Source organism: Prinia subflava, chromosome 10, assembly GCF_021018805.1.
Source record: "Prinia subflava isolate CZ2003 ecotype Zambia chromosome 10, Cam_Psub_1.2, whole genome shotgun sequence".
NCBI classification, from domain to species: Eukaryota; Metazoa; Chordata; class Aves; order Passeriformes; family Cisticolidae; genus Prinia; species Prinia subflava.
Window position 1 is genome coordinate 15,439,513 of NC_086256.1, and position 22,077 is coordinate 15,461,589.

Consider the following 22,077-nt stretch of genomic DNA (forward strand, 5'->3'; position numbering starts at 1 on the left):
GGCTACGACCAACAGCTCCTGTGATGTAACAGGATTGTACAACCTTTGTTACTTGTTTACAGAAAAAAAAATTCAGTTTCCACATACCAGGATCTACGGGCAGAAGAGGCTTACAGCTCAACTAGCAAGCTCAAAGAGCGAGGGCTACTGGCAATTAGTGCTATTAGCACTGGACACAGCCTTCCCTCTGGCTGGCTTAGGACCAGATGTGCAGCAAGCTGACCTCTCAGTTATTCATCTGTGTGGTTAAACTGAATTTGCACCTGTGACACAAAATCTCAGGAACCACAAGACTCCCAGTTCAGCACATTTGTTGCTTTGTACACAAAGGGACACTGTCAAGAGGCAACTAGTGTTCAAAGCTCTTAGTCTGGGCAGAGCTGAACAACTCCCAGCCTTCACTCAGCACCTGGCATATCAGTTCAAACAAGTGCTCACTTAGAACATAACCACACGCCAGGCAGACTGCAGGGTGGGCTGGCAGGTCAGAAATTTAACAGAAACTTATACTAGAAACACTTACTTGTCTTTGTACAGTACTAGGCATCAGGAAGTTACCAGGAATTCAACTAAAGTGAGTCCTCATGCTTCTCAGCAGCTGCTTTGTCAGTATGTCAAATCCGTACAACTACTAGAGCACTCTAGAGATCAGAAATTGTCCACAAAGAGAGCATTTCAGCAGCCTTGTGACCAAACCCACAAGCATGAAGGTCACTCCACCATTCCATGGACTGCATTCCAGTTCTCAGCATGTACAACATGCATGTCACATTGCAGTCATATCCACAAGATGGTGTTTTTGGAAAACAGTTTATTTGGAATTACACAATATCTTAAGTTCTCCAAAATACATCTTACTAGATCCCTACAAAAGAAATCTAAATAAGTACAACGATACCAAATTAAATTTGTTGCAACAGTTATTAAATATTTACTTCCACTAATATATACATACAAAATGCCACACAATGAGCTTGTTTACCCCTTGGAATGTGTGCTGCCTTCCAGCAGTTATGCTCCATCTCCACATCCTCCAGTTCCACAACACGAAGACCCAATATTAACACTTTGTACATCCTTTATTATAGGCAAAAATAAAGAGTTTGTTTTTGTTGGGGTTTTTTGGGGGGGTTAACAGAAATTAACCCTCTGCCATCTCACAGCTGTGGTAGTTTGTCTACTGGGGTATCAAACTTGAAGTCTGCTGGGAAAAGATCTGGAGCTCGAGGATAGATCAGCCTGTACGACTGTCTAATCGTAACATCAGCCACACCGGCAATATCACCAATTTCTACAACAAAAAGCAGAGATGTGATTAGTTTTTACTTTTGCCATTTGTATTCAACAAACCAGCAAGCATTAACTTATCAAAAGGCACTGGATATTTGCTTCACTTGCAACTCTCCCACAAGCCTGGTAGAAATAGTTTTAACTGTGGTGACTAATATTTTGGATATGTAAGTCTGCCTTCTTATGTACCGCAGTTCAACTTAACTATAAACCATGGAATAACAAATTTCAAACTGGCAGAGGGCTAAGAGTGTAAAAGTGATTAGAAACGTCTACTGCGAACTCTACATATGACCAGCCACCCTACCAGCAGGGAATCTGCCCCAGCTGATCCACAACAAGCCTTGCTGTCCCACACTTTCCATCTTTACCACAGGCTCACGGTAAGTCAAGGACCAATAATGCAGGTGATTCCCTGGCTGCAGAAATCATTAAAGATTCAAAGTAGCCCAAAGCCCAAGTGCTCCCTGCAACTGCCCACAAGTCTGTGTTTGGAGAATTTTAGAGCAGCAAAATGGACACACAAAAATATTAGCATAGGTGAACTTAAATTATGCTCATCTGAATGCACTGTGCATTGCATTCAAGAATCCAACTCCTAACACCAGAAGAAAATGAACTCAGTTTACACGAGTGTAGCTAATTACTCCATGTTCATTTTGGGGACTAGGAGGTTCTGGTTTGGTCCCTGCTGTATGCAGTTAGAATCAGGCTTACCACTGCACAGACCTCATCCAAGTTTTACAGTAACACTGAACTTTCCTTCAAGGAGAAAGACATGGCAAACTAAAAACAAACAAAAGAAGACCAAAAGTCCAGTTTTACCTTTTTGTGTCCTTTTCTCTGAAGAAGCCTGTGATGCCATGTAAATAGCTGCAGCTGCTACAGAGATAGGGCTTCTCCCAGGAACCAAATCTAACTCCACAGCTTTACGGGCAATGTGTGTTGCTGCCATTTGTACTTGTTTGGGAAGACCCAGATTAGAACAGAATCGTGACATGAAGTCTCCAGTTGTAATCAAATCAACACTGGTTTCCAGAGCTTTCAAAATCAGCTTGAAACACCGGCCTATTTCTTTCTTCGAAATCCTGGACACTGCACATATTTCTGAAAAAAGAGCACAAATTAAATCTTAGGATTCACAGCATTTGCTACCCCCAAAACAATCAAACTTGATTCTCAATATATTAAGACCCACAAAGAAGGCCAATGTCCTGAAGGCCACCATCACTAAATAAGCTCTGACCATTTGTGAAATTTAACTCTGTGCACATTTATCATAAGGTGTTAATTAATACAGCTCACTTAGTAAGGGAAATCTGGTACTCAATGCTAGAGAGCTGCATCTCTGTTAGGGAAAAGTTGCACAATCTTACTACAGAACTGCTGGTTCAAATTCAGTTTGAGTTACAACACTCTCCACCATCCTCTGATCAAAGAAATGCCTTTTAAGTTCCACCAATACTCAAAATAACTTTTAAATGCTAAAGCCCCCATGCCCCACGAGCCTACTCCACAAATATAATAAATTCCCACAGACCCTTCTACCCTCCCCTCAAAGGTGAGCTACAGCTGAGAACAACCAATTTGACAAAGTCCAGGAATATGAAAACCAACCTCCTACAGTGACAAAAACTAAACCTTTCCTTGATAGCAAAACTGAATCTGTATCACTGAAAACTTACCTTTGAATGTTCTTGGAACGCCCTCTTGCCTACAGGCTATGTAGAGACAAGCTGAAGCAATAGCATCATTACTTCTCCCCTTCAGGCTCTTTTGCTCATACACTTGCTTGAATAAATTATTTGTTCGATCCTTCAATGCAAGAAGATGAAATTTAATTAACTCTAGGCCATTTAATTAGCAGCAATATCAAAAATTCATGTGCTCATTATATTATGCTAACTAAGTCAATGCCTGAACAATTTAAGGAAGGGAGACATGAACTTACAACTATATTTCTAGGGAGGTTGATTCTGTCTGCCATGTTCGTAATTTCTTTAAAGGCATTCATCATCGCGCGATCAGAGCTGCTCATAGTTCTGCGATTCTGGTACTTTGAATTCCCAAATTCATCAAAACTTGCTGCACCTGTGCCCTGAAAAGAAAAATTTGCATCACCAATAATACAAGCAACTTCCTGCTCACTTAAGAGTAAACATCTTCCAGCTTTATACATTTTAATTCAAGATATCAGTTCCAACAGTTGTGCAAATAAACATCACTGAAAGTAACTCTCATTCAATCCAGCACTGTTCCACACAACAGGTTCTACACTTTGTGCCAGTCTCAAATGCTGAATTGCTTCCCAAAGACCACAGATCACATGGGGCTTTTTCTTCCCTCATGTAACAATAGTTAGGGAGTCAGAAAGAGATGACATATAGCCAATGTGTGCATCTCAATACTCCTGCCACCAGTGCTGAGGTCTAGGATGGTATTTTATGCAACCCTTGCATGTCCTTTGGACTGCATTGTGGCAGACAGGAGAGTCGGAAAAACAATTTTATGGTCAGCTGGAGGCCAGTTGTTACCATAACTATCCTGGTGAAGGCATGGGCAAAGAGAACACACAAACCAATGAGCCAGTCAAACCCAACTTCATACTGTGCCTGTTAGAGGCTGCAAGCCTTAATCAGAAAATGGAAATATCCACCTATTTTGACTTTGTGGGAAAATCATAGGCCTCTTAAAAGAAAAGCTGAGGTCTTTGGAGAAGTAAGAGCCTCAAACCCAACCCAGCAACTTCAAAACAAGCTCCAAAGTACAATTTTGTTTGTACCTTACAACTGATAATATATAATATTTAAAAGTATGCAATATGCATTAATTAAATATGTAAATTTGCCCAACTAAGAGGGTCTAAAATACTTAAGGTTTTTAATTTGCCAGGAGTCCAAAACAAGTCTTAACCAAATAATGTCATGTCAGATTAGTGACAGCTGATGACAACATGTCCTGTAAGTTCAGAAGAGCAATGTCTGTAATTTACATCGTCTATATGTGTTTGCTGTCACAGTATGCAAGGGGCCCCAAGTTCTTTCAAGCGGAAACCACTTTTTCACAATTCCATCATGTGTAGAAACCTGGATTTCCTGAATCTGCAAGTGTTTATTCCTTGCTGGTATCTTCAAACAACTTACCTGAGATGGGGCATCCAACTTTCACTACAGAGAGATTTGGTCATTTAAACAAGCCACTGCAGACAGCAACTACTGCACTGTCACTTTGCCAAAACCAGTAAACAAATACAGCAGGCCTTGATCTGTGACTGACCCATAACCCCGCAAAGCACTTGCACAGAGTTCTCAAATACCCAGCAATGGACTGAGATGTCCAGGCTGTACAAAGTGGGGTAAAGACACAGTGAACAAAGGACAGAACATGCCCTGGCATCACCTTTTTTTCTGAGCTGCCCAGTTTCTTCATTCCCAACTCATGTTCTCCAGGAATTGCCCTTCTATTTTAACACAGGCTCTAACTCCATAGTCTCTGAGGTGCACTTCTGCATTTAATACACATTCTGACTGACAGTGGTAACCCTTGCTCTTGACCATTCCCTTACTCTGTTCCCCTTCCCAAGGCCTCAATGACCCCCACTTCAGCAGCCCCAGTGGACCCCTCCCTGCTGAGACACCATCAGCGGTGCTCACACACCTCGATTCACTGTGCCAACAGAGAACTTGGCACAGAACCCTCCTCGCAAGTCTCCCTAGCTCCTTCAACAGGTCTCTACAGCAGATTCCAGAACCATTCCTGGTTTTTCCCTACTACCTCAAACATCCTTTAGTAAAAAGAAAGGCACCCAGACATGATCCTGACACCAACACAGCAGAGGGCTGCTCCAAAGACAATCCTACCTCCTTGGCTGGATGACCACCTCCAACTATTCAAAGGTTCCCAGTAAGATGAAAAGGTAAACAAAAAGCAATAATAAAGCACAGCAGCTTCAGGCTACAAAGAGCAATACCAGGCCTTCTATTCAAAAACTACATTCAAGAACTTCCCTTGGCCCAAAGTATACAGGAGTCTCAGGTCAAAAGGCTCCTTGCTGGCCATCAGTCATACCCTGTTCCCTGCAGTGTGTTACATTTGTGTTTATCATAGACCAGGGCTGTGCATAAATGCATACAGGAACTGCATGAGCTCAAACTCTTGTAAATGCCAAACAACAGCAAGCCCCCACATCCTTGTCTAGTCAGACTTCATATGAGAGGCTGTTCTACCAGGAAATATTGCTATGTCCTGGAGCCAGCAACGATTCCCCTTCAGCACAGGGACTTTCCCTGGTCCACTGGTTAAAGAGAACCAAAAAATAAAAACCCACCTCTATTAGGTACTATGGAGATAAAATAGACAAGAATTTACCCTGCTGATGTGAGCCCTCTTCAAAAGCCATGCCCAATATACGACTCACAACTATAGAAGGGGTGCAAAACACTCTTCCACCTCAATTGCTTACATAAACCACAGAAATTCTCCCTGCATTTGTTATTTAAATGCACGATTTACTGCCCTTCTGGAGATTTGAGGGACAATGCTTTGTTGATTTCTGCCCTTGACAACCATGTTAGGAAGTCCCTTTCCCTTAATGGAGAAAGACAGAAGCCACACAGTTTTAACTCTCATGAAAATTGACTTTGTGAATTATATGGTTTACTGTTGTGGCCTTTGAGTCAAGAGTTCTACCTGTTTGGCTTTCAAACAGAAAAGAAACCTCATGGATACAATCCTGGAAAGAGCCTTCAAGGTAGCTAAAGTGAAAAAATGCAGTCAAGTAAACAGTGACAATCTCTGAAGGGGCTCAGAGGAGGTCTTGTCTACAGTGCTGGCATTCAACAGCTTTGTACCCCAGTATTTCCCCACAGTAGAAGAGAGTATAAGAATGACCAGTATCACCCACATCACTGATTTGTGGTTAACCACAGCACCAAGGCATGTCCCTAGATCCAGCACAGTCTTCTTGGCCAGTACAATAGCTCATATGAATCAGTCTGATGGATCCTGTCTCCTTTTTCAATCATCAGCCCCTGATACCTTCTCCCTGCTTATCAATATAGCACTTCCAAACTCAGGCCATGCAGTTTAACAACAGCCAGTTTCCTTTCAGAGATATCTGATCAAAGGATAGGAATTCTGTGTCAAGAGATTGCATTAGATCTTTGTTCAACCAATATAAATTCTCTTGGAGTTGCAGTTGCTACAAAAAAGGAATCAATCAACTAGCAAAGGTGACAAAAGACATATTCCACAAGATGGGAAACAAAACTTACAGTTTGCTTTTTGACTGATAGAAAAAAGTTACCCATATCAAAGCAAAACTGAAAGCTGCTTATTCAGTTATTTTTCTTTCATTTTATGTTAGAATTTTAGAAATAACTATAAAATTCTGGCAATCAAGTCACAATTAAAGTGACACTTCACCATGCCTCCAATTGATCTGCACTGTAATCAGATCAACTGCAGCACACAGTATCTAATTTCAGAGTTACAGTTCTGTGCCAGTATCCTGAAGACCTGCCTGTGGAATTCAAACCACTTCCACCACTGCCAACTATGCTGCTCACCCTCCTCTTCACAGGCAAATTAATCTTTGTTCCAATGCAGGCTGCTGCTGCCTCAGACAGATGGGTTCCTTAAGCATTAAAACCAATTAGGAATTAATCCCTTTGCACAGGCAGTGCAGCCTCTGCTGCTAACACACACAGACCACACACCCCCGCAGGAAGGGGCCCACAGCAGCACCTCCTGCCTTCCCAGAGGAAGGAGAGAAACCACTCCGAGAAGCAGAACTGAGCCTCTTCCTCTACTGTTACAAAGCAATACTGCTGGAACTGGCTGAGACTCCATTTCTACCTATGCTGCCAAGAGTTTACAACACATCTAACATGATGTGCCATGAGAATCACTGTCCTTCTCTTTTGGATTTCCCACAACACGGGTTGTGGTTTAGGGGTTCTTCTGGTCGGGATGTTTTTGGGAGGGTGGAGCAGGTCAGATGAAAAGACTTTATTACCTGCAGTCCTACCTCAAGCAGAAGGACACAGCCCTGAACCTGTCCCATATCAAAGCTTAAAGCCATCTCTAGTACACAAATACAGGGTCCACTCCGGGCCATTCTATGAACTGCTGTTAACTGGGAAAATAATAATCTTACCTTGCCTCGTTCTCTGGAATTCACAAAGGCTGTTCTGTACTCTGTCAGGTACTACTTACCCTCTTCAAGACTACACTGATTTCTCCCTTGTTCAATCATTGTGTCTATCTAGGTCAATCCACATCCCAGCCTACCACCAGCAGGTACTTCACGTAAGTGCTTGAAAAATGTACTACCTCCTTGAGTTAATTTTGCTGCAAAATTCATGCCATTTCTGCACCGACAGGAGATTTCTTCAGCATCTTCTGATAAAAGCCATTCACTTCCTTCCAAATACTTAAAAAAAACAGTAGCCCCTGATACAGAGCTCACATCAATGAACTGACATCCCAGAGCTCCTGCTTACTAGCAAGACAAACACAGGAACTCTTATGCAGAAAACATCCTGGTTTGTCAAAGGGACTCCCAATTTCCCATGGAAAATAACGTTCCTCTTCTACAATTCCTCCCTCCCTGTGGAAATAAAGTATCCACAGCTGGACTGACTGAATGTACTCCAAAAGCCACCTAAAATCCTAAAATGTGATAGGCTTGGAGTTATCCAAAACACAACCATCTACTTGGACAATTCCTCAAGTTTCTTTTTCACTAATGGTGAAAATTAGCTGCCCATCAGTATTCACTTGTCGACTTCCTCCCTTTGAAGAATTCTTGGATGAAAACTACGCTGCACACTGCCCTATACACACGTTTAAGCACTTCATCCTAGCAACATCACTGCAACAAAAACTTCTGAGAAAACACATAAAGCAGCAAAATGTTTTTAATCAGCAACTGCACCCCTTTTCACAGAACATTCAGGAAATCCACAAAAATTTATTTGAATCGTACAGTAAAAAAAAAAAAAGAAGAAAGTACAACAATTAAAACTTACCTGGGTCACTACTTCATAAAAGGGAATACAATTATGTGACTAGTCCTACTTGCTCTCAGGACAAACAGCAGGATATGACTGCACCATGAGATTTCAACCCAAGTACAGATTGAATACTTTCCTTTGGGACACCCACACCATGAAAGAATTCTACGTTTAGTGCTTTAACATTAATGGGAAGAATATGTACAACACGAGTTCTCCAGGTCTCCAATATGAATCTGATACAGATTTTACTACCAAAAAATTGGCAGCACTAGCTATTCAGATCTCAATATTTCAGAACCACCTCAAATACACTTGCTAAGGTAAAGTATACCTCTTTTAAAATTGCAACATCAGCTTTATTATTTATAGCAACATATCAAAGGGTGGCAAGTAACCCCACAGGTCTGCAAACCTTTTGGGTTTTTTTTGCAAAGGTTGGGCCTTTCCTTCTGTCCCCAGGAAAGGGTCACATTTTATACACTGTTCAAACATGTAGAGTTCAGGTCAGGTGAAAATCCCTTCAAAAATACATCTGTTGTATAGTTTCTCTATGGATGTAGAATCTGGCTTGACACAAAAACACTCAGTAAAATTCAGTATTGCAGTGTTACCTTGCCAATCATTGTACTCAAGTCACCGTCGCTCAGCAAAGGGTTCTGGGTATCCCCAACTCGGGACGGGTCTTTGGTTGCTTTGTCATTGCTGAACGTTCTCCACTCCGACCCCACGTCTATGACCCGGTCACCTGAGGACACAAAGCAACACTGCAGTGACACAGGGCTCTAAAATACTGCAGGGAACACCAAGCCAGGCACCTGAGCGCTGCGCTGTGAAGAGGCAGCTGCTGGCATTCCCAAACAACAGTAACCAGCAGGACAATGAACCAGAACGTTCAGATCTACAAGTTAAAGCAATGGGGAAAATGCAACTAGAGCTGCACACAAGACAAATAACTGCAGAAATGCATCCAGAACACAGCAAGTGTCACCTTCATGGATCACAGTTATCCATGAAGGACATCATGGCACTTCCAATACACAGAAGGAATCAGGATCTTGATTTCAAGCTGAAGTCAGGACTGCCTGTGGATTGTTCTCAGTGAGTCAGTTGTTGTAACTTAACAAGCTCTGTGACATTTGCCATGTGTTCACAGTGCACATATGAATTATCTACCACGCACAATCCCATTAAGCTATTGTAAATGACGTCTCTTGCATCATTTCCAGGTCCTTTGTACTCTCCATTCTGTACGTTCTAACCCACCATAATGACATTTTGCAGTTCAATTTTTGTTCTTGAAGACAGTTTTATAATTGGAAGATTTTCAGTACAGACCCAGAATAAACAGGAAAAGCACCACATTTTCTAAATGAAACAACTTTTCTTGCAGTCCTGTCTTAATCTCACATTCACCTAGACCTTTCCTAGAGCAACTTATCAGTTTGAGAAATAATTCTCACCAACATTCTGATGCAGGCAAAAGCCCTACAGTAAACACAACAATAGAAACTTCATAGAAACTTGGTGGGGGAAAAGAAAAACAAAAGAAAACACAAACCCCAGACCCAAATCCAGCACAGTTCACTGTATTCACAGATCTGATAAAAGCTGCATCTCAAAGGCGCTGCCTCCAGAGCAATACTACAGAATTTTTAAGAACACCTGTACAGAAGAACACAAAATGAACACTTTTCTTAGTGTTCTGCAGTAAAGCAGGATATAGCTCTGTGCAGGAATCCAGAAGAAACTTCAGAATAATTGGTACCCTTCTTAGCTAAACCCGAGGAAAAATTCACCACCTTTATTAATGTTTGAATTTGTTGTGAGAGAAGTGTCTGCAAAAAAAAGTAGCATGGACTGCATAATTTCCAGTATGGAAGTCTCAGAATGAAATCAGAGGCCGATTTAACCAATGAAAACACAGGCAGAAAAAAGCTCTTTGTAAACAATGGCAATACAAGATCCAAAGCTGCAGAAAACACAGAAGGTGTCAACAGAATGATGCAACTGCAGAATTCCCTGAGGGAGACAAGGGGAATCTATTCTGACAGAAAAATTCCATTTTTAACATAAAATTATGCAAGAAGAATGCCTGAAATTGAAAGCTGTGAATGAACCAAAAGAAATTGCTACAACAAAGAATAATAACTTTAGGTTCAAGGTGGTCTCATCAGTATGTCAGACCTGCTCATAACTATGGCTCCATCTTTATTTACTGCTCTAATAAAAACCAAGAGGGAGAAGGAAAAAAAACCAACCATGAAAAGCTACAGGCTTACAAATAGAATGGATCTGTGCTGCCTTTTACTATTTCTGCTACAAAGGTCAACCCCCACACCCTTGGCAAGCTTAAATTTTCAGACTGTGTGCTCCTCTGACTCCTGGACTCTCTGTAAATATTTGATTCAGTAATGCTCCTTCTATGGCCTAGGAGTAACTTTACTTTTAGACAAACCCCCAATACTGTTTACAGCATCTAAAAAAAGCAAAATGTACTTAAAATTCTGGCATGGTATAAATAGAACACTGAGTACAGAGCAATGATGTAATATTTTTCCACACAAGTGGGAATGACCTAAATGACTCACTCAAGGATCTGCCTCTTTTGAGTTATGAACCATTCCTGCTCTAACAAAAAAGTTCTATATCACTGCCTGCTTTGACAAACACATCACAAACAGAAGACTGAGACTACCATTACAGAATGAGAAAAGATTAAGTAGAACAAACCACTGAATATAAAGCATTTGTGTAATTAAGATTCAGTAGGCAAATATCTTCATTTTGCCAAGAAATCTGCTACTGTAGAAAAGAAGTTTTTCTGTATACTGTCAGTGTCATTAAAAATATACAGAAGTCCTAGGAAGCACATTCCATCTTTCAAGAGGCTTCCATCAAAGTGTAACACAGGCTAAAAGTATTAATGAAAATAGAACAAATAAGCCCACAGGTTTCCATAGATGGAAAATGTATTCAGCTACAAGCTGGATTATCCCATTCAACAAGAAACAAAAACAAGAAACAAAATGTGGCATTTATTATCTTTAGTTCTTCAATACATAAAACCCACTTTAGAACTGGGATATTAATACAGATGTAATCAAGCCCCTCCTAAGTGGTCAAAGCAAAACTTTGAAAAACAAAACTTAGTCTTACAAAAAGCAGTGTAAGAAAGCCTTGAAAACTGGTCCTAAGTTAAGATTTGAAGTTCTAAAGTGAATTTGCTAGGTCACAGTCTACTGACTGGCTTTCCGAAACAAGCTGGAATATGGGTCCGACAGTCAAACATGAGAGTAAAAAAAGCTCCCAATAAGGTCACTACACAGTTGTCTCTGCTTTCTCACATTATTACACTGGTTTGGGCAACCCAATAAAACTGCAATAAGGATGGGAGTGGCCACATACTCCTTGGCTACTTCCTTTTGATGCAGTCCTTTTGAACAAAAGGGCTTCACTAGATACAGTTCCATAAGATACTCCTTTACTTGATTTTCCTCTAACAGATGAGTTCATCTCCTCAGCTCCCTCCTCTGAAGTACACACAAATACAACAGTTTACAGGACCAAATCCTTGTGAAACGCATCTCCAGGCTGATACCCCAAAGCATCTTCCTGAACAAAAGAATTCCTCTCCACCGCTCCATTTCTTTTCATAAACTATTCTTCCAGTGTTTCTCTTAAACACACAGTCTACCAGACTAACACACAGGCTGCAGTGCAAACATGCCCTGCCAGTTCCCCTGATTCAGGTTACTCATCGTCTGAAAAGCTCATTTAGTCAAATGCAGAAGTGCTACTCAGAAGGGAAAGCCTCAGGCCAAGGTTACTTTACCCCACAACTGACACATGCAAAGAGCATGTGCTACAAAAATGCAAGAGCAAACTCAAGTCAGACTCAAAAACTAAAACAGAATTTTGAGCAGTTTTTAAAACATAGCCTGAAAGATCTACACAAAAATTATTGTATGTTTACTACTCCCCTAAAAATAAAGTGATTTCTCAGAAAAATTTTTTGATCAACAAGTCCTGAGTTTTCAGCTACATATTTGCAGAGAAATAATACCAGCTATTTTTATGTTGCACTCCACTTGCAGTAACTCATAAAACATATGAGTTTTCTTCTCCTTCTGCATGTTGTATTATCTGTTACAAGTCGACACAATAGCTTAAAACTGAACATTTCTAACCAAAACAAGAAATATGATGACATTCATGAGCAATGTCATCTTCCATATCCAGCCTCGAAACAATTCTGAGAAAGCACATTTTTAGATTCTTTTCAGGGGAGCTGTAATGTTAGCTGTACATTGCATTAAGTTCTGTATGTTATTACCTAATGTTTTAATTTTAACATAAATACAGCATTAAAAGTTCATTTGCACTCTGAAATCCCAAAATACCTACTGTTAGTATAGAATGTTTCATCCTCACAGTTAGTTAAGGAATCTGCTGCCATCTAGTGAGCACATATATTATACTTTTAATTAAAAGTATTTTACAATGCCAAATTTAAATATATGTATATATATAGGATTACATTTAAGTTTCAGTCAGCTCCTTATTAAGCAGAGTAATGAAGTGCTGTGACAAACTACAGTGAAAAAACTAAGGAGCAGCCTACAAGTTGGGGAGAATCACAAAAACATGAAACTGCACAGAGCCAGGCTGAACAAACTCAGATTAAGCTTCAGCTCTCAGCCTCTCCTAACCCCTAAATCACTTCTGCAACCTTCTGCTGGACCTGCTCCAGCAAGTCTCTCTCTTCCTGGTATGGAGAAGCCCAGAGCCAGACACAGCACTTCACATACCTACTTTATATTCTGTTTATTCTCTTACATACTGCCACATACGGTAGCACATGACTTTTTTTCCACTTTCCAGCTTTAGAATTTGTATTAAGGACCAGATGTATTAAATGTTACCAAAGAATAAACTCATGGGGAGGGGAAAAAAGAAATTAACACATAATTTTACAGCCACCATTTTTTCTACAAAATTTCCAGCCTTTAGTAAGACATTAGTATTTTTTGTAAAAGTTATCTTGCCTTCAATGAATGGTCACCACCACAAACTTATCATCACAACCAGCAACACCAGTCTATTCACAAGACAGTTAAAATAACCAAAGCAGGCTTTCAGAAGCTAAACAAAACAAAAACCCCACAAGCAATCAAACAAAAAAGCCACAGATGATTTTAACTAGTTGCCAGACATCACCAGCATCACAGCAGTACCAAAAGGCAACTATGGATTGAAACAGACAGCACAGCACCACAGGCAAACGACTGCTACAAGAACAAAGGCTTAGCAGCTCCTGCATATCAAAATGATGACAAATCTAAAAGGACTTACAGGCTTCCTAAGCCATCAGCTTGCATAATCATTTTGGAGGAAGCAAATGAGAGTAGAAATGTTAAATGATCAGGCGGATAAGTCTGGTCAGCTGAAGTTACACCTCCCCAGGACTTGAGGCCTTTAAAAGATGAACTGCTCAAATACTTGTGAAGGATGCTCCAAACTACAGACCCTCAATTAAAAATGCTGTGCCTGATCTACCCTACATCACAAAATTTGAGACACTTTTTCCATCAGAGGAGTCCAGGCTGTTTGTAGCCCTTATTTGCCTAATCACCTTGTCAGCCGGGTAAGGAAGCAAATGAAGAACCACACCCTAAATAGGAAGATTCAAACTGTTTCTTTTAGAAAAATCTTGTCCTTCACCTAATGGAAGCATTAGTGACTAACCTTAGGTCGCCAGCCAAAAACCCACTAACCAGAAAGCCTCCTCCACCCTCCAGGAAATTTCATGCTAAGAGCAGTGCTTATTACAAAGCCTGACAAAAGATGCCAACTTTTAACATCTAACATCTGCTTCCACTCTTACAAGCATTATTGCCAAACACCCAGAGGCATCACCCTTTGCCTTCAAAGCTGAAAAGGGTTGGGATTAAAACAGACTATTTGAAATGCTGGCTGAGAAAGGAAAGGTTATTTTCTTCATATTGTAAATTGTCCATGAATGTTCATGCAAGAGTCAACTATTCAGAACATCTTCAAGCGTCAGTATCCTTTATAATTACCTTTCTTCTGAATGCAAAGAGCCTTTTTGCAAGGACCAACTTTCGTCAGACACTATTTTGTAGCTTGGATACCAAGCATGTAAACATCCATATCTAAAGATTTTTACCTACTTTTTTAAGCAATATTTTGAATTAAGAATTCATATTTTATTTTTAAAGACTGATGATACTTGCAGAAAGGAGTAAACCTGAACATACACCCAAATATTCAAAGCTTTTTCCCAATGGATGTAACTGCCCTCTACTGGATCCAAGGCAGAAGTACTTAAGCACCTTCCCCACTTACTGGATACTACAAACACCTGAAAAAAAATGTTTCTTTGGTTTTCAGAAAAAAAACCAAACAGCTATACAGAAGCAAGCCATCTTGCAGCTAATAACAGACATCCAAATAACAAACTGGCCTATTGAAGGCTGTCCAAAACAGATCCACACAGAGCACTGCTCCTCTCAGCCACACCTACTGAAGCACACAGAGCTAACCAATTACAGAAAATCACTTACTACACACTGAAAATAAATTCCTCACTGCTTAACTCCTGCACACGAAGACACCATTTAATGAAGCTATCTATATAGAACTTTAAGGAATGTCTTAGAAAGGTATTCCTAACCTGAGATACTCCTAGCACCTGAAATATTACACAGTAGTACACACCACCAGACTTGTTCTTATCCTCCTCTGAAAGTCACATCACTACCTTGCTACATCAAGAAAATTCAGTGCTTTGTTTTCTACTTTCACTGGCTTTCTTCAGTCCCTTCTGGCAGATCAGCTGATCCCCAGCCTTTTTTACTGCCTGTAAGGTAGTAAGCAAAATACTGCCTGTCAAGAAAGAGGATTTACTAACCCTGTGTTCTTGAACAACATGCTTTTCCCCCTCTAACTCTGTCTGGAGAATGAGATACGGTGAACACTTTAAATGAACACAGAACTAAGCCCTAAGAGCTCTGTCCATGAACTCTCCCACCAGCCCACAAACCCTTTATGTAGCACATAGAATGACTGCAGAAAAGCAGGGATAATAAAACACAATTCTTGTCACAGCACATAAAGCTGGACAGAGCTCTAAAGTCTCAAATGCATGTCAATCAGCCTAATACCAAAATTCCATGGATAATTGTAATTTAGGTCTCCAAGTGCCTTTCAAGCAAAAAGCAACTAGCAGAAGGAAAAGTTAACAAGTTGGAAATAATTACCATGAAAAGACAGAACACAAACTAATCAAAAAATGTAATAATGAAAAGGCAGATGAGAGGTTTTAATAGAATGAAGTAGTATTTTGAAACACTAATACACTCAACATTCAGTCATAATGACAAGATTAAATTATTTTAATACTGCCTAGCAAAACACCAGTTTATTTAGAACATGTGGAAACTATTGTGCAAAAAAACCCAGCATAACAGATTTAACTTAAATTTACATCTTATTGAGACTAAGAATAAAATCTATAAGTAAAAAAACAAGTCTGATAAAAAAATCTTTATCAAAAATGCCTTTAGAAAGTACTACTTGCAACATACTCATTTTAGCTCTGCCTAAAATATGGAATTCCCTTGATAAAGAGACCACCTCCTCCTTGTCCCGGACTCCTGCTCCTCCAAAAATTTTCTACTGCTTTACCCTTTCAACTGCAGACCTTATACATGCAAGATCATTTATAATACTCATTTAACCTCCTATTCCCAGAAAATTGATTACAAACCTGAAAACTATCTACGCACCAGCTATTTTATCCTACAACACAGTTGTACATATAATATTATTATGCTCTTTCCATGAATAAGCAATTTCAGTGTTTTACCATAGCAAGAAAAACATCAAATGCAAATACTCTTAGTTAAGTCAAAGACTATCAGCTCTGTCTACAGCTAAACTGCACAGACCAAAAAAAAAAAAAAAAAAATCAGTGAAGTCACACCAGTATGTACTTTACAGAGTAAAGTAAGAACACAAACTCAGCATTTACCATTTACATCAGCAGTGCTCTGCACACACTAAAAATCAATGTTTTTAAACAAACCTGTAGCACTTCTTTGGCTACACAGTATATTGATTTTTGCATGGGGGGTTAACTGTTAAAAATTATCCCCTTCACTGAGAGACCTCAGTAACTTTTAGTCCATCCCAAAATATATTTTCAGTGGGCTCTGCTCACATGTGATCATGATGCTTGCAAGCCCTGAAACAAAACTTTTCTATGTAAAAACGGGAAATGAAACCATTACTCTCATAAGGGGAACACGTCTCATGGAATCTGCAACAAATACAGAAAAGTTGCATTTAGAAATACTGCTATGGCTATTTGAATTTTTAAGCAGCAAATTTATTCTGATTCATTAACCTTTATCAGAATTTATGCAATTTAAACCAGTCCTTTTTTTTAACAAAAAAGTTATAACCCTGCCTTTAGAGGTTTTAAATGTTTTCATAGTTTTATAGGAAAGTGGTACTCAAACTTAAATATTTTAACATTTACTTTAACAATTTATGTAGAAGTTTGCTTTTGCATAAAAAGATATATTTTAGTTGCTTGGCTAAATCAGTACGACCTTCACCACAAATTCCTTAACTTTCAGCTTTTTATGAAAAGATTTAAATTCAGCAAGGCAAAACAAAACCACCACAGTCTAGGAAAGAGGGATATAAGCAATTTGAAATATTTAGCATCACTGAATGAATCACTCAAATGTGCATGCTCAAGGAGGGTTTTTTTCACATAATGGCCTAAAATTTAACAGAAATCAATGAAGTTGGAAGGATTATCATAATACAAGCATGGCAGGTTTGCCATGATAAAAGGAATAAAGACAGTAAGGTGCATGTAAGATGCGCATCCTAGAAAAGATACATGAAAATGTATATATAGCAAGTTCTATGACAATCTCCTCTTTCCCACTCAAAGACAATGCTTAAACAGCCTTTCATTTTAAATATTCCATTATACTTAAAAATACAGTTTAGTCTGCAGAATTTGCTGCTACACAAACTAAGTGAAAGAGCTGCGCAAAAATGCAGGGGGAAAACTTAGGATAGTCTTAAAAGCCTTGGGAGAAGTGATTAACAAACACATATGCTGGCAACCATTAAAGATAAATCTTTCAGGGCAGAAGATAACCTCTAGCTACCAGGAAACTGAAGTTGGTTGGAGTTTGGATTTGTGCTGGTTTTTTTCCTACTGTAAGCAAATTACTTCACAGAGAGCTTTTATAACATCTCTTGTACTTTCCTGAATGAAAGAAGAGTTATGATTAAAGACAGAACACTGGACAGCATGATACTCTAATTCATACTACAGCACATTTTAAATTTTCACTCTTTAAAGAGAGTTTGATTCTTTCCATAGAGCAAGAAGTTACCAGAAAACAGGCTATTCAAAAGAGTAAGCTTTCAGTAAATAGACCATCCCAAAAAAACCTAAGCCCCACACAGAAAAAAACCCCCAAAACAAACAAAACACTCCATCAAATCTACCACCCATACCTGGGCACCAAGAGAGCACAAACCTACACACACCATTTAGGTCACATGGTAACTTATAGAAAATATGAATAACTACTTACCTACTACTAGTCCACACTCAGAACAAATCATATCACCGGCTCTGTAATCCTCCACCAAAATGGAATCTGGATGATTTGGGCAAGTCACCCTCGGAAGCACATCCAAACTAAGAAACAAATGAAAAGTATTCATTACTATTAAACAAGCAGGCTGCATCTCAAAAGCAAAAGAGTTCCTTGCTGATATGAACACTTCAATAAAACAGTATTTAATGATTTAAATCATAGAATATTAACTTGATTACCTGAGCTGCACTTTTTATTTAAATACTGTAACAATACCTTTGACAATCAAGACTTCAGATCACCCTAGATTCCAATTTTCTTGTAATGTTTCTTGTACGAAAATCACTTCAAATCAAAACATCAAAAACCCACATAACTTCACTAAATTCTGTGTAACTCACAAACTACTGCTAAAGGAAGTTTCCCAAGAAGTTAGTGGTGATTTCTTAATTCCAAATGAGCATTTTCACTCCTCCTACTCGGAACAGTATTATTTACCAGGTTCTTAACTCAGGAAATAGTGCAGATACAACAGGGCTGTTCAGAAAATTCCCAAGTCAAACACTGGTTTATTTTAAAGTATTTGAAGAACAAATTCAATTTTAAATTAGGCAATTAATAGTGACATCTTAACAAAAAATAATCAGTTCATAAGGCATGAAGTTCTGATTACAGGGATCTCTTTTATACCCATGGATCTTCAAGAATTGCAACTTCCCATAAAACATTAGCATTATTTAATACAATAGCTTTTAGTTACTGACTAAAGTAACAACCAGTTGTTTCTAACCAAATATTTCAAAAGTAAATCGTTCATATTAACAACTGTTAAGAAATTCTGCTAAAACAAATTATTTCAAAATTGGAGTAAAAGCGTTTACAGCTGGGGTCCACATATTCCACAAAGCCATTTTGCTCAAGCTGAAAAGCACAAGAGTAGAGAAGCTGATCCCAAAAAATTTATCATGACTACTAACCTCCACCTGATTAAATCAGAAAACAATTTGTAATCCTTTCAATTGTAAAAAAATTCCAAACAGAATGACTCCGAGTTACCCCATTTTCCACTATTATTTCTGTCACTATTTCAGCCTTACCTACACTTCTCATCTTAGTTTTCTTTTTAGATATTTCTGATGAGTCAGGAACACAAACAACCCAAACATTTTAATCCACTGTTCACAAAAGTGCCTGCAACTTGAAACCAAAACTGCAAATCAACATAACTATTAATATTAAAACCTCCAGAAAGCAACACAAGATCTTCAGATGTAAGTTATGTTCAAAACACTACATTAAAGCTCTTAAAACTACTTTCCTTCCATTCCCAGACAGAAGTTTCATATGACAACGCTGTTGACAAAGCGTTCACAATCGTCTGACATTTGGCATTACACAAAAGGCAGTGACACACCAAGCAAAAGGAAAAAAAAATCCAGACACCTCAAAGAATACCAACAGTGTTTTGTTTCAGACTTTACCTTCATGAACATTGCAAACATTTGTCTTCCCATCCCAATTTAATTCGGCTTATCTACACAAATATACTGCACTCCTTGCAATGGGTTCAATTTTCTAAGCCACCTACAGCAAATGAAAATGCACGGCACCTGTGTAAAGGCGCATCTCAGCTAATAACTCCCGAGTTGCAGCAAGACTACTCGGAAGCACTTCCTCGATTCCAGGACAGGTTTGGCAGGAGCTACAGAGTCACTCCAGTCTGCTCCGTGGGCCTTTCTGACTAGAAAGGAAAACTCAGTGCGTCTTCAGGAGAAAACAATCCAGAGCCTCAAACCCGTCTGGTCACCGAGCGGTGCCGGCACGGATTTAGGGTGGGAGCCCCAAAGCAGTTTCCAGGCCCGATAAGGTGGAGCCAGGCCAGGGAGCCGCACTCGGCTCCAGGCGGTGCTGCCGGGAGGGCCACGGGGGCCGCGGCGGCGCTGCCCGGCCGAGGGACACGGCGGGACGAGCTCGCCATCACCTCGGGCCCGCAGGGCACGGCCCGGCCCGGCCAGAGCCGCGCTCGGGGACGAACCGGGCCGGGTCGCCGTTCACACCGAGCCGTCGCTGAGGAGGGGCCCAGCACTCGGGTCACAAAGCCTCCAAAAACCTCGGCGTCTCCTCGGAGCGCTGCCCAGCAAAAGCGACACCAAGACGCAAAGGCGGCGAGCTCAGCCCCTTAGAGGCCCCTCAGCCGGAGGCCGCCCGGCCCGGCCCGCACGAACAGGCACGGCCGCCCTGAGGCCCGGCCGCCCGCCGCCCAGGAACGGCCCCGACAGACCGGACACCGGAGAGGGGCCGGTGCGCCGGGCACCGCGACAGCCGCGCTACAGCGGCGGCACCGGGCCCGGGCAAGGGCGGCGATGGCCGCCGGTCAGTCCCCAGGCGGCAGCGGGGGCGACGCGGCCATCTTCTGTGTGTGCGCGGACGGCAGCGATGCCGGAGCCGCTCCCGCTCCTCCCTCGGGCCCCCCGAGCCCCGGCCCCCGTACCGGCTGGTGGACGCCATCTCGGCGGCGCTACAGCAATGCCGGAGACTGCGCGGCCGGGCGGCCCGTGCCGTTAAATCGCGAGAGCGGCGGGCGGGGCCGCCCAGCGCGCCTACGGAGGCCGCGAAGGGGCGGGCACACGGGCGGGGCCGCCCCTCGCTGCTGCCGGTGCGGGGTCACGGCTCTGCGGGACGCGGGCTGGAACCTTCCCCTCGGCCCGGGCAGCAGCCAACAGACCCGCTGCACAAAGCCCACCGTGCGCACTCCAGCAGTTCCGGGGATTCCCACAGGAGACAAGCGTGAGCAAAGCTGCCCCAAGTTTGCACAGAAGTACATGGGGCGCGACACGCTCTTAGCTCTGAAACTAAGCAGAGAACAATTCCCGGAAAAGCAGTTTAGTTCCTCGTTCGTGCCATGGCCTGCTGCAGCTGTTGCGGTTTGGCGCTGGGCGGAGGGGATGACGAGAAGCACCTGGCGCTCCTGCGGCGGGAGCCGCGGCTGTGCGGCCGGAGGGGACCCTCGGCGGACAGGCCGTGTCAGCGCTCGGGCTGCCCGGGAGGAGGCTTTCCCTATTCAAGACTTTTATCTGTATGCAAAATTAGTCTGTGGAATGAGCAGCAACAACTGGTTTTCAAGCCCAAGCTATAAAACAGCTATAAAAAGAAATATATTCCTTCAGAATGAGCCTACCCTCACTGAAAGTGAAGGATGAACAGGACAGGAGGGCCTACAAACTTTGGAAAGTGGCATTATTTCAGTGCTTCAAAGTGATCACTGTTGAAGTCTCTCAACAGTTACAAATTTTCCATCTATTTCTTAATCAGACACACAGGACTTTTCACCCCAGTTAAGCCCATGTCTCCACTATACAACAACAATATTTTTCAATTTACTACCTCAAAGGAAGAAATTCCATGTGGTTGAAAAGTTCTCTAACACTTGCTAAAATTGAGTCAAACTAATCACACAACCTCCAAACACTTCACTACCAACTGCAGTACTGTTTGCTGGTTGAACATAGGCAAATTTAAACTTGATAGCAAATCCTTATGATAAAAAAAATTAGAAACCTTTTGGAATATAAGAAAGCTGAACTATTAGAAAATAGAGATGCTGAGATATAAATTTAAAACTTTTTTTTCCACTTGCAATGATCTTTTTCAGAAATGCTCAGTAAACCCAAAAGATGAAAGAGTAATGAAAAACAAATCACTGCTGGTGTGAATACAGCACGATACTAAGTTTCTCCATAACCTCTGAAATATCTATGGAGCAATGACTACAACAGATGTGCCTCATCACCATGAGTCCCTTCAAGCTTTCCAGGTTTATCTTGGTTTCTCCTGCATTCTGTTCTAGAACAAAGATGTTCTGTTGGCAATCACTGTCAATCCTCCTAACCTATTCTCATTAATTTAGAATTGAAAGAATTTCATTTTCACCACAGGACAGGAATTTTCAGAAATGTTGCAAAAATACAATAGATGATATATCATGAATTTATTCCTTGTCTGCAGCAGTATTTCAAGCAGCAGACAAAAAGCTGACGTGGCAGATGGAAGTATCACTATTAACACTCTCTGTCAACAGACCATTTTAATAATACACAAAGTTTACCTTGCTGTCC

At 41.0% G+C, this 22,077-nt stretch overlaps 1 protein-coding gene across 2 annotated transcripts; it reads right to left on the reverse strand.

Annotated features, from left to right (window-relative positions):
* Nucleotides 1-794: 794 nt before the first annotated feature.
* GTF2B (general transcription factor IIB) lies at nucleotides 795-20,606 on the reverse strand. 2 transcript variants are annotated; one of them, XM_063407468.1, is made up of 7 exons: nucleotides 20,454-20,606; nucleotides 17,957-18,063; nucleotides 8,921-9,054; nucleotides 3,242-3,388; nucleotides 2,976-3,105; nucleotides 2,116-2,397; nucleotides 795-1,291 (listed from the first exon to the last, which is right to left on the reverse strand). In XM_063407468.1, exons 1-7 carry the CDS (start codon nucleotides 20,468-20,470, stop codon nucleotides 1,158-1,160), a joined length of 951 nt encoding a protein of 316 aa, XP_063263538.1. In that variant the 5' UTR covers nucleotides 20,471-20,606; the 3' UTR covers nucleotides 795-1,157. The 2 variants fall into 2 exon arrangements, with proteins under 2 accessions (XP_063263538.1, XP_063263539.1); XM_063407469.1 differs by lacking the exon at nucleotides 20,454-20,606 and adding an exon at nucleotides 19,573-19,597.
* Between the last annotated feature and the right edge of the window lie 1,471 nt (nucleotides 20,607-22,077).